At 47.7% G+C, this 12547-nt stretch overlaps 1 protein-coding gene across 4 annotated transcripts in view; it reads left to right on the top strand.

Moving 5' to 3' along the window:
• The window catches only part of SERTAD2 (SERTA domain containing 2), an 87241-nt gene that overhangs the window by 56165 nt on the left and 18529 nt on the right, over nucleotides 1–12547 (top strand). The window contains exon 2 of one of the 4 annotated variants that reach the window (XM_050316690.1): nucleotides 8414–8571. The exons of 1 other annotated variant lie outside the window; for it this stretch is intronic. Coding sequence is in view for 1 of the 3 variants with exons in the window: in XM_050316689.1 (XP_050172646.1) it covers nucleotides 9628–9776 (149 nt within the window). In the remaining 2 variants the exon portion in view is untranslated. Of the gene's footprint in view, nucleotides 1–8337; nucleotides 8572–9627; nucleotides 9777–12547 lie in introns of those variants that run through there. 2 more of the 4 variants (XM_050316691.1, XM_050316689.1) reach the window with 2 other exon arrangements.

Genomic DNA, 12547 nt, shown 5'->3' with positions numbered 1-12547 from the left:
TTTTTAAAAATCCTGATCATCGTGTGGCATTCCTAGAATGTCCTTACTTATTAAATGAAATAGGAAAAATGGGAATGGCTTTTGATTTTCCTGCTCTTAATGTAACTTTTTTTTGGGGGGGAGAAAGGCAAGGAAGGGATCCATACTCGCGACAACTTAAAAATAAGCTTTAATTACTTAGAGTAAGAACATGTTCTGTAAAGTAAAGATTTTGGACTTAATGTGCACGGAACAAAAGGCCGTTGTGAGCTATGTACGAGAGTTGCTGCGAGTTTGTATTCTGCCCTTTTTTTCTGTGGGAGTTATTTCCTGTTGTTGACTAGAGTTCTTTATTTAGAACCACCTAGCTACTGAATGACGGCTCGCTTGCAAGAAGAAAAAGTGTGATTAAAATTTTGCTGGGGCTTATTCCGAGATCTCCCCACTTCCATTTATTTAAGGGGGAATCTTTGCTAAATGAAAGGAAGAAGAGCTCAAAACAACAAATGCATTTCCTTCTCATTATTTTGTCCACATCAGCCCTCAACGGCACAGAGCAAAAAAAGCTGTTGGGAGCCTGAGGTCTTTCACCTGAACATCTCACGGAAGGCCGTGTTTCTCTAACAGAGCTGGTTTGGTTTAGGTTGTTCTGGTTTTAAAACCAAAAGAAACCCATCAAATGCCAGGCCTCCCTTTTTGCTGGTAGGAGCAATGTTCTTTCTGTGAACCCCACAACTAGAGTAAGGAGTGAGCACTTGCACTTTCCCAGCTGCTCAGATGAGAGTTTCCTTTGAAGAGTGCTGCCAGCAAACAGAGGTTTCTGTGTGCTAACCTGCTTGGGAATAGTATTTGGGTATGTGTGTGGAGTCAAATTATCAGCACTTTGACACCTGCTTAACTCCTTTTGTTCTTACGGCAGGAGCTGAACATCCAGTAAGAGTAAAGGAAAATTGGCAGAAGAGCAGATTGAGGGGAGAAAAAAAAAAAGAAAAAATATTTAACCTGAAAGATAACACTATTGTTGTAGTAGGTAAGCAAGCAAAGCAAACGGAGTTTACTGTGACTTTTTTGCTAAGCGGGAATCACACTAGGAATGTCCCTTGGGTGTGGATGATTAGAAAATGCACTGGGGCATGAGGGATGGCAGATGGACAATCATCCCTCCGTGGCTTGGCTGGCCCCTCGCTGTGAGCCTCTTGCAGAGGGTGCCTCTTTCTGCCCAGTTACTACAAATAGGCCGGTGCCTTTCTGTGCACTACCTGCCTTCGTGGGCAGGTCCTTCACTCCACAGACAGCAGTTATGGCTCAGGACGGTCATTGGCATCTTTCCTTCCACAAATGAATCTGATAGAAACTGTCTTGTAAAGCTGAACCTCTGTAGGAAAGTGGATCTGTGTGGAAGAGAGGCGTTTAGGAGCCTTCTGCCCATCCCTTCCTTTTTTTGTGGTTGGGAGAAGCAGTAGGGGAAGGCTCAGTGATACACCTCATGTTTTTCTTCTGCTGCTGTCCAGAGAATGGCCTGGACCCGGTAGCAGCACCATCAACGGGGATGCAGCTCTTCCTCCTTGTTTCTTGAGTCTGCTCCTTTTCCTTCACTTATTCCCCTCTGTAATCTCATCAAGTTCTGTTTTGCTCCCTCACCAAGGCCAAAATTTAAAAGATAGGGAAAAAAAGGGGAGAATTATTGCTTCTTTTGAGAGAGCCGCTCATGGCTGTCACAGAGGGAGCACTATGCCACATGAAGCATCTTCTTCCCTAGCTCCGTGCCATCCTTGTCCGCCACATATCTCTTTTTATTTTCCCAAATTATTATTTTTTTTTCTTTTCCACCCCGGCAACTGCCCACACATGCTGTGTCAGATGGGTGTGACCAGACAGGAGAGCCGCCTCTCCCCTCTTCCAGACCCCCTGCCACATTTCAAGGACATTAGCACCCCGGAGACACTGTGGGAGGAAGAAAGAGAGCTTTAAGAGGTGCGAAAGGAAGGGGAAGATGGGCTGTGATGATAAATGGTGAATTTTCAGCTTTTTTTCTTTGCCCTGTTGGTAGAACCTAAATGATGCTGGGTGGGTTTGCAGTGATTTAGTGTTTCATCTTTGCTTCAGAATACTAATTAGGTGTAAACCTCTTTTAGCCTTTGGCTAATGGTCACTAAAAATGAACAGCTTCCTTTAAAGCGAAAGAACAGTAAAAAATAAGGTTAGAGGAGAACCTAAATTAATTTTTGCAGTTCCTTTTTTCTTCAGAAAGATAAAATGTATTTCTGACCGTTACAGGGGTGGTTTTAGGTAGAGTTAAGAAATACAGACATCACCCACAGTCTGTTTACCTGCACATACAGTGTTGAGTATGAGCATGAGCTTCTGCTGACTCTTAGCCGTGCAAGCACTAGGGAATGTAGAGAGACAAAATGAATCATTACCACAGGCATAGTCACTAAAAGCATCTGATGTACTCATTCAGTCTTTTTTTTTTTTTTTTAATCTCCTCTTTGCACACAATATACGAAATAACACATTTTGTGAAGGGTTAAAACAGAAAGACTTGTGCATTCACTGCATTGACTCAATGAGTTCAGTTCTATATGATCTTCAATTATTTGTAGAGGAACAGAATGGCAGTGGGAGTTTATGCTGCTACATTTGATGTTCTTGTGCTAGGGTTTTTTTGCCAGCTCCTGTTTTTTTTTTTCTTCTTCCTCTTCTAAATTTGGCCCTGCAGATTCAACTTCTGTTTTATTGGGGTTTGTTGGTTTTGGCTTTTTGCTTTTTTCTTTTTTTTAAAGAAGTTGTGTAGGTCACTCAGTGTTTACTTAAAATTAGACCCTCAGAAACCTCTGTCTGAAAGGAACATAGACAAACATTGTCCGTGAAAAATTTTGCACCTGGGACAGTCAGAGGAAGGATTTATTATTGCAAAGTTGAATTAGTTTGAAAATGCCTCTATCTTATTTGTTAAGAATCTAGAGGCTCTAAGAAACTAGTTTCAAACAAGAGGCCCAAGCCCCCAGAACTGTGCAGGAGCATTTAATATGCTCTACAGGTTGTATTCCAGCCAGCAGAAGCAGCTCTAGAGGTGGGTGCATTCTTTTGGATGTTGGTGTATTAACTTGTGTTTTCATGTAAATAAGGATTGAAATAGGTTGCTGATGTTGGCTTTTTTTTTTTTTTCTTTTTCTTTTTTTCTGGTAATGCATCTGAGCACAAAGAGGTGTTAAACTCCAGTGACATGGTTTTAAGTCCTGCATGACCTAACTGCAGTGCTCTGTAACACCCCGAGCCACGGTACACTCTACATGGACACTGTAGCCACAACACCGTTTTGGTTGTGCCCTCCCAGCCTCCAAATCCTTGCTGCTGTTGCACAGTGCTTTCATGCAACAAATCTGAGCAGGAACATCCACTTCTAGAAGCCTCCAGTCACCCCCACCGGTGGCCCCATTTGGTCTGTCAAGCCTTTGGCGTCTCCAGCAGGGTTGAGCAGTGCTAAACGTATTCCAACTTGCCCATGCAACCAAGGCCTCTTTTCATGGTTCAAGAGTGCTTAAGAAGAGTGCAGGGGGGATATGTGTGCTCCAGAAATTTATGTCTCCACGTAATAGAGCTTTGCTTTGGAGAAGGGTTGCGGCACGTGCAGCGCACACGGTAATCCAGACCAGTAGAGCTGCTCTCCCTGGTGACCAAGGAGCAGGTGGTCCGTCAGCACAAGGGGCAGGGTGGCGACCTCTGTATTGAAGCATGTGTGGCTTGCATGTTTGACAGCCCCATGTTGTCAAGATTTTCAGGCTCACGTTGGGTTTGTGCTCAAGACTGGTGGGTGGCCCGAAGTCTTCTGGCTTGATTGCAGGTGTAAACATCTGTTTACACCGGTGGTTAATTAGGCTGAAGACTGGCCATCTCTGTATTTTTCCTCACCGTTGCTGTGTTTTTTCTTGATTAGAAATATTCGCTCCTCAGCTGTAAAACAGGTTTTATCTGCAGATTTTTTTCCCCCCTCTTAATCCACTGGCCCCAGTATGAGATGAATATCAGGACATCAGCGTAGCCTCTCTCCAAAAAAGTAACCAAGTGTTCCAGAAAAGAATGACTTGTGCTTTTGATAGAGACTGCAGAGTGAGCACTGAAAGGGAAAGAAAAGCAGCCTAAAATTGTTTAAAACATGTCTCAGTGCAGAGTACAATTCACTGTGTCACAAGAAGCAAGAATGGAAAGGGTAGACTGTTTTAGGAGCCTGTGTGCCGTACAAACAGCACCAGTGTGAACAGTCTGGCCTGGGCCAGAAATGAAGCACATCTTGCAAGTGATGCAGCCTGAATGGGATTTGGGAAAGAACATGGATTTTTATAAAAAGGTAAAAAGATGTGAGGAGGCATGCAGCAATGGTAGGGAGCCCAAACTCCTGTCAGAGGACAGTCTTTCAGCTGGAGCAAGGATGATGCACACCAACAGTCTCTGGAGGACTGGGAGTGCACAGGGAATTACAGAGGGAGGGAGTCATCTCCGTGCATGAGGAATGCAGCAAAACCTCCTCTGACTAAGCCAGCTAATGCACACTGCATTTTTTTTTCTTTCCTGATAATCCTGTTCCATAATATTTCCTTAATAATTTAGTATGTGAAGAGTAGCCCTTTTGAAAAGCATCTAAATCACCAAATCTTACTTTCAGAAGAAACCTTACTAACCTTGTCCTTCACAGGCACTGGGGATTTTTATTGGGTATGGCTGTTTGAGAGCTGTCTTGGAGTTCAGGGTTGTTTGGTTTTTTTCTTAATTACTTAATGAATTTACCATGTGGCACAACCCTTGGTACTGCCAAGCAATAGCTTTCTATTAGTAGACTGTACAGGCCCAATCCTGTGTTACCAAAGCCAAAAGCAGTATTTGGGAACTGGACACTGTCACTGAAATCTGTAGGAAGCTTAGAATAACTATAAAAAAAGGGGGTAGTTTCACTCAGAATATTGATTAATGAGCTCCCTGTTTTTTTGCATCTCTGTTCATTTTACCCAAAGAAGATCAACTGCCCAACTGGACATATAATATATGATACTGCATTAGAACTAAGGCTGCATTTGGTCATACTCATTAATTAAACTGATTTCTCCTGTAGGGTTTTTTTTTCCTAGAGAACTAACAGAGAATGATAATTAAGCATATTATGCATTCTAGGGAACGGTGTTTCTCCTACTGCCACAAAAACATTAAAGGAGAAAAACATGAACTAAAGCAGAAAATGAAGGGGGGGAGAAAGAGAGCTAAAATTGGAGTGAGAAGGGGTGGAGCATTCCTTCCTTCTGTTTTAACCAACTCCTTCGTGCCTTGGGACTGTGTGGGGCAACCTTGTTACAGTGGAAGAGTTGCACCAGCAAAAGGAGGAAAAAAAAGCCATTGAAATCCCAAGGAAAGCAGCCCAGCTCACAGGTGCAGGTCCCTCCCTGCTCGTATACAGGTGCAGACCACAGTTAATGCTGCACCCCGTTCTTTTTTTTAACTGAGGAGCTTGTTTATATTTGTGGCTGGGCCTTGCATGAGAAGGGCCCTGCTCTGGAAAGGTCAGTACTGATCCCTGAGCTGGCCTGAACGGAGGTGGCACGAGGTCCTAGTGGTGTTTAATCACACAGTGTGATTCCTTCTTACGCAGGAGACCCGCATTGCTTGGTGGGGAGAGCACTGCTGAAGCGCTGCGAACAAGCAGCTTTGGCTGTAGGCAGGCCCTTTGTTTAGCTTTCCCCAAGTTACCAGTGCTGAGGGGGTCTTTATTTGCAAAAAAGTTGCCTGCTCTGGTGTCAGCATTAGGTATTTACCTGCAAGCTCCTGAGTGCACTAAGGCAAAAACATCCAGGGAGAAAACAAAGTCCTGTCGTACAATTACCTGATGAAATCTCATAGTACTTGTGTGTGCTGCAATTAGAAAGAAAAAGGCCAAGGATGAAATTAGAAACATAGGATGCAGTTCACTCCCTTTTTTTCTTTTTTTTTTTCCTAAATGTGAGGGATGCCAACATTCCAGCACACCAAACTTTGCTGCTCTTTCCTAATTAGCACGCGTGTTGATGGGCAGAGATTACCTGGCAGTCTGTAGTATTTCTAATGAATTGCCTATGAAGCTCATGTCTGTTCCCCCCTCCCAATCTTTCCAGTCTTTGATTTCTGTTCATTTATTTATTTATCTTCAAGGCAAGGAGGGGTTTTGAGTGATCTTCATGAGACCTTACCTCTTCAGTCAGACAGGCTTTGACCATCCTTGCTCAAAGACAAGGCTGCACTTAAGACTGTGCCTGTAGTCCACATCAGGTCAGTACCGCTGCAGAAGAACACAGCTTGGTTCCTTCTCTTTTAGCATGTTGTCTTCATAGAATCACAGAATTAACTGGGTTGGAAGACACCTCCAAGATCATCAAGTCCAACCCTTGATCCAGCCTTCACGTGTGAGCAGGGCCTGTGTCAAGGCTACGACTGCACAATTACATCTGTGCTGCTTCTCCCCAGGAAGGCCTTGTGTGCATCCTTCAGAAACGGGATGTGTTTTGGGTGGCTCCTCCTTGCAGACATGCAGACTTTCCCCCCCCACACTCCTGCAGGCTCTGGAAACCTCTCCACAATTCCTAGCACAGTGCTCTGTAGCTCACTTGCAAGCTGTTTCTCTGTGCTTACTGAAACACGTTCAGACAAACTGCGTTTGGGTCTTGCAGGCACCTCCTGGCCAGGTTGCTCCAAAGCTGCAGAGTGGAGTTTCTTGGCCAGAAAGGTCTCGTTAGATCAGCTGCGAGGCCATGTGAGCAGCAGTCGGCAGGAGGAATATTCACCTTGCATAGCCCAGCCCTCGTCCCGCCAGGATGGAGCCTGTGCTGTGTGCGGAGCGTAGGAAGGAGCTCTATTCCTATCGACCCGTATCGTGACCTGTGCTCAGCTGAGAGTGCAGCTGAGTGTGGATGCAGGTTGCACTAGTCGTGTCCAGAGGAACAATCTGAGTTACAGCGTGACTGTAAACTCCTGCCAAGAAAGGCCTGGGAGAGTTACAGTAGGAAACAGAAGGGGCGGTGAGATTGGTCTTGTGCTGGTGTAAAATTGGAGCAACCTAGCAAAGCCAGAGTGTTTAAAACTCGGATGGCACAGGCTGAGGCTCTTTACTGCCGAGTAGAACACGGCGAAATCAGGGCTGTGCACATCGGGGCTGGAGCCCAGCTGCTTATTTAGCAAATGTTTGTGGTCCTGCCTCTGGTGCCGGTGATAGCGCGCACACACCCAGGCACGGGGACTGTAAACCTGCTGCGGACTTTGAGCTCCAGAAGGCAGGCACTGCTCGGCTGGGCGCATCCACAGCGCGGTTACGCAAGGCCAGATCCTGCTGTGTTACAAATCCAGTGTAAAGGAGGGCAGAGCGTGGCTCTGAAATACAGTGAATCTGACTTGCGAGTTTTGCAAATATTCCGGGTGGCTTTTGAGTAGGCAAGAGGCCCCGCTGAACAGATACCACTCAGGCCCCCCTGAAGAAAATGAACCTTCTCCTTTTATTTAGTGATTTTTATTATGACTCGTTGCGATTTCAGGAAGAGACTTGTTTCCCCCGAGCAGAAGGACCAAATTTCAGTGCCTTACTGCTGGAAAATATCCAGCCAGGAGGGAATTCTGGTTTTAATGTTTGCCGGCTCCTGGGCGATTCGCAAATCACTTGTCAAAATTTAGTAAAGGGTTCCTGAATGGCTTTGCAGATTGGTTCAGGGCTGCCTCTGTGCTGCAGACACCGGATGAGAGAGCCTGGATCTCCTCAAAGGAATGGCTGATAGCACCAGTGGAAGGGGAAAGGTGTGCTGAGGCCTCTGAACTGGGAGAGTAAAATGTCAGGTTTTAGGTCTGATGCCCTTTCCTCCCATTTTAGTCACTTCAGCAGAGTATTATCTGGAGTGCCTGGTGTTAAACATCAGTTAGATGGGGATCTTTCGAATTACAATTTTAAGAATCCATAAAACCATCATTTAATCTCATTTTCTTTTGGCAGATTCACTGTTTGAATTGTTTGGAGTTATTTTTCCTTTGTGGATTTTTGTCAGATACAATTTTCAAGTTAAGGAAGCCTTCCTTCTAAAACTATCCTTTTCCTTTTTGGTTTTCTAACTGAAAACTGAACTTAATTTCTAACAAGACCATCATCTTGATTGATCACAAATCATTACAGATCATTTTGAGCGTAATACCTAAACGAGTCGTGATATTAATGACTAATAATCGCCTTTATATTAGGTCTTAAAGCTTTATTGTCCCGAAGTACAACCGGTTTAGTGGAACATGAAAGGCCGGAACGATCAGAGATGCCGCTGGGGCTGCAGCCAAAACTGTAAGGTGTTTGAATCGCCTTTAACAGAGCCGGCTGGGATTACAGCCCCTTTCCAAACACAATCATTGAGGTGACTTAAAATAATCGTCTTCTTTCCAGATAGCGCCTGGTGCCGAGCGCTCCCCCCCTGCCCCCAAGTCTTCGCGCGCTCGAACATCTCCGTTTGGCCTCATTTCTGTGCTTCGGTGGTATCTGCACAGCCCAAATTAGCAGCGAGGATTCCACGGACGGGGGCCGCTGCCTCCCTCGGCTCCCAGGTGAGCTCCCGGGGCGGGGGGCGGCCGCCAGCGCTCCGGGTTTTATCCCCACTCCCCCAAAGCCCCCAGCTCTGCTTGGCCCGGACGGGGGCTGACCGGAGGTGGTCATGGTGGTGGTAATTTTGGGGGGGTACTGGGTGACCTGGGGGCCAGCCCCGCTGGCCGAGCCCCGTTCCCTGGCTGTGTCCCCGCCACCGGATAGCGGGGATACTTGTCATATTTGCGGTCGGGGCGTGCTGGCACCATCCTTTGTGCCGGCCCAGCGCTCCTCGGGGAAGCCCCCGCGGCTGCGGGGGCCGCGCCGCCCGCCCGGGGCCGGGGCACGCGTGGGCAGCGCGGGGAGCCGCGGGAGAGGGAGCGGGGAGGAGGAGGAGGAGGAGGAGAAGGAGGAGGAACGGGAGGGGGGAGTAGGGGCGGGGGAGGAAGGCCGGGGCCGAGGCGGAGCTTTGACGCGGTCCGGAGGGTGAGGAGCTCGCTGGAGCCGCCCCTGTCGTCAGTGCTGGCGGCAAGTGCTGGGTGCCGGGGCTGGTGCCTCCTCCTCCTCCTCCTTCCCCTCCTTCTTCTCCTCCTCCTCCATTGTATAATGCTGCGTGATCGCAGCCGCCGGGGCAGAGCGGAGGCTTAAATCCTCACGCCGCCTGCTCCTGCCTTCTCCTCCTCCTCTTCCTCCTCCTCCTCCTCCGCATCCCACCCGGCCCCTCCCCGGAGCGGCGCGGCGAGGAGCGACATATGGAGCTGCTCTAGGGCGAGAGTTTCCGACCTCCCCCTCTCCATGCTTTAGTTCTCAGGTGGAGCTGCATGTGGTGAGTGGGGCTGGGGGGATGCGGGGGGGGCAGGAGCCGGCGACACCCCCACGCACCCCCCTCTGGCTTTGCGAGTCATCGGGGCTTGTTTTATCGCTACCTTTAAATTGGTGCCCGGGCAGAGGAGCTCGGGGCGGGGATCCTCCCCCTCTCCTCCGCGGGGGAGGGTGTGTGTGTGGGGGAATCGTGCTGAGATGAACAGAGGAGGGGAGAGCGGCGGAGTTGCCCTTAAAATACACCCCCTTCCCCGCCGATGCGCGGGGATCCCGGGCCGAAGCAGGTGCGGGGAGCTGGAATACACTTTTTTAATCGAGGTGGCCGTGCCGGCCGCGACAGCGCGGCCGGGTGTGCTCTCCGGAGCAGCCGGGCTCCATCCGACGCCGGGCGAGCGGCGCCACCGCGGTAAGTTCCCCTGTGCGCCGGGGAGCCCCTGGAGCCGGGGGGCTGCAGCCTCGCCCCGCTCTCCCGGCAGGAGCGGGGGCTTCAGGGAACCCCGAGGAGTGTGTGCCGTGGTGCCGGCAGGGCTAAAAAGGACCTGGGGGAGACTTTCACTGCGCTGTGGCAAAGCTGACATATGGCTGGGCAGGACCCGGCTGGCCCCGCTGCCTGGCCCTCTCAGGGGTTGGTGGTAGGGCAGGGGATTAGCCTGTCTTTTCCCTGAGCGATAGCGCTCATGGGTCTTCCTTGGGAGCACCGCCAGCACGAGAAACAGGCGACCGGGGGTGGGGGCGGGTGCTTTTGTGGGTAGGGTGGTTCATCTTTTGGAAGCGGTGGCGAAAAATACCTTTATTGGGATTTTTTTCAGGGTTGGTGAGCGCTTGGAAAAAAAGTCCTTTTGCGATGCCGCTTTGATTTAGAGCGTTTGTTGCTTCGCTCGTGTCGCGATGTGGAAAGAGTAGTTCTCCTTAAGCATGAAAATAGGAGTACAGTTACCTGCTGTCATTTCTTGCATTTTGTGAAGCACAGCTGGAAAACCCAGGGCCACTTTTGTTAAAAATCTAGGAGAGGGAGTGTGTGCTGTCCAGTGGGCCCTTTGGTGGCTGATTTACGGCCGTGGGTCAGCTGCCGGTGTAAAATAAAGCAAATCTGCCCATTTTATCTCCATCCGGGGGTGGGGGCTGTCAGCTTCTTTACCCGAACTTCAGTGCAGCGCGCCAGAGCTGTTGCGTGTGGCGGCGTGTGCTCAGGCAGATCCAAAGCTCTCGGGAGCAGGAAAGTCCAGGCTTTTTCATCTCGTGCCTGGTGCAGTCATCGGGGTGACTCTCGCTGCCGTCAGTGGGTGCTAGATTTGGCCACCGTAGAATGTACTATTGCTCAAACAACGGTGGGAGGGGGCTTGGTTACCCCAAACACCAGTTCTATGCTTGTGTCTCTCAGATGAGTAAACATCTGCCTATGTGTGTGAGTTGGAGCGAGACTTTCTGCCTTTTTATTCTGATAATTTTAGGGGTTCATCTGCACAAATGAAGGTGCCTGTGTCTTACGGACTTCTCACAGGGTTCAAAATTGACAGGGGCACCTCAGTTTGGATCTTAAATGCACAGGAAGCTTTCACGTGGTGAAACAAGCCATAGAAATGAGTTGTGTTTTCTTAAAAGTTGTTGCTGCTTGTACTTCTCTTGACGTAGACATTAGCCAGTTGATTTAGCAGGGTAAGTTGAAAGTAGCCCTCTCTGGTTGAAGTTAAAATGCATACATTTTTACATAATGAGATGGTATCTTTGGAATCTGATTTAACATAATGAGCTAGTGGTGGTGGTAGAGATAGGAGGAGGGTTAGCAGTTTGTGCTGCCAGACAGGTATCTGAGAGAGTGTCCTTGGAAATACTTCCATTGTCCAGGTAAGTGTTGCAGCATCTAACGTAACAACTGGAGATATTCCTCCTTTCCTGACTGATCCTGCTTCCATTTAAGTTGGTAGCAAAAACCACCCACTCCTTTTCTGCAGGAACTGGATTGGACTGCTAACGAATGGAGCTAGACTTTGTGCATATTAAAACACCACTTTGATTTTTGTGTCAAGCTGATTTCTTTTCCTCTGAAGCTGATTGAAAGCAAACAAAAAGAAACTTGATAGCCATAGGTCCTCCAGGTTTTGTCTGCAGAGGAAGCAATCTTAAAGAGCATTAAATACATCTGTAGGTGCTGATTTATTAAGAGTTGTCATTGTATGCCTTTGTACACCTGCTTTTATTTTAGTGGGAAAGATGAAATAATGAGCTTTGCAGTGTTTTGGTGGAAATAATAACATAAGTACTCCAGGTGCTTGAGTTGTCTGCTTGAGAGGCATCAAGGAGTTTGAGAGAATGTCCTAATAGTGAGGGAAACCTCAAATTTCATATTCTAAAATTATTTCTGTTTTAGTCTCCACGAAGTACAGCAGATTTTATGCAATACCTAGTTTGAAGGGTTTTGCCATCATTTACGCCAGCTGCTTTTGTTTTTTCAATAAATATTTCATAGGGAAAACATTTTTTTTTTTTTTCGGGAACTCTTGACTTTTTTCACGCTGATGTAAAGCACTCCTGGCACAGTTCATCTCTGGCAGCGCTAACACTAGACAGGTGATCCAAAATACTTGTGACTATTTTTGCTTTTATGTAACATCTTAAAGTGTAATCTGTCAAACAGGGGGAATGCAGTACTTTGAAAGTGTAAGTAGTCTTCTGGTGATCTACTTCTTATAAGGGCTGGATGGCAAGAGAGACACCTCCTTTTAACTCAGCTTTATATGCGTAACTGGCTCGCGAGGAGGCAGCTCCAGTTGCAGTGGTTCCTTAACACGCACACACGCACGCGAATCAGTGCCAGAAACAGCAGCTTTCAGTTACCAAGTCCAAAGATCAGGAGCGTTCCAAAGGAGAGAGCAAGGTCCAGCTTCAGTGTGAGCAGGTTGGCACTGAGCACAGGTCTTTAGTGCTGATGAATCTTTTGCTAATTAATGGTTTGCGGAAGATGAAGTTTGCCAATCTTGAGTACAGCACTCGTTTTCTTCAGGGGGATGTAATTGCGTGTTTTCTGCCACTTCTTTTGATTTTTAAACTTTCACCGGTCAGAGAAGCTGTGCTGTCATGTTGCCTGTTTTCTGTAAATGGAGAGAGACCCTCAACATGTGTTAGTTCTTTATTTCTTCTATAAACAGAGTCAATTTTTGTGTTTGCGGTAGTGGAAGC

The sequence above is a fragment of the Myiozetetes cayanensis genome, unplaced genomic scaffold (assembly GCF_022539395.1).
Source record: "Myiozetetes cayanensis isolate MyiCay16 unplaced genomic scaffold, myiCay2020 scf2-11, whole genome shotgun sequence".
NCBI classification, from domain to species: Eukaryota; Metazoa; Chordata; class Aves; order Passeriformes; family Tyrannidae; genus Myiozetetes; species Myiozetetes cayanensis.
The sequence above is the reverse complement of the archived record's forward strand: the minus strand, read 5'-3'. Positions and strand labels throughout refer to the sequence as shown.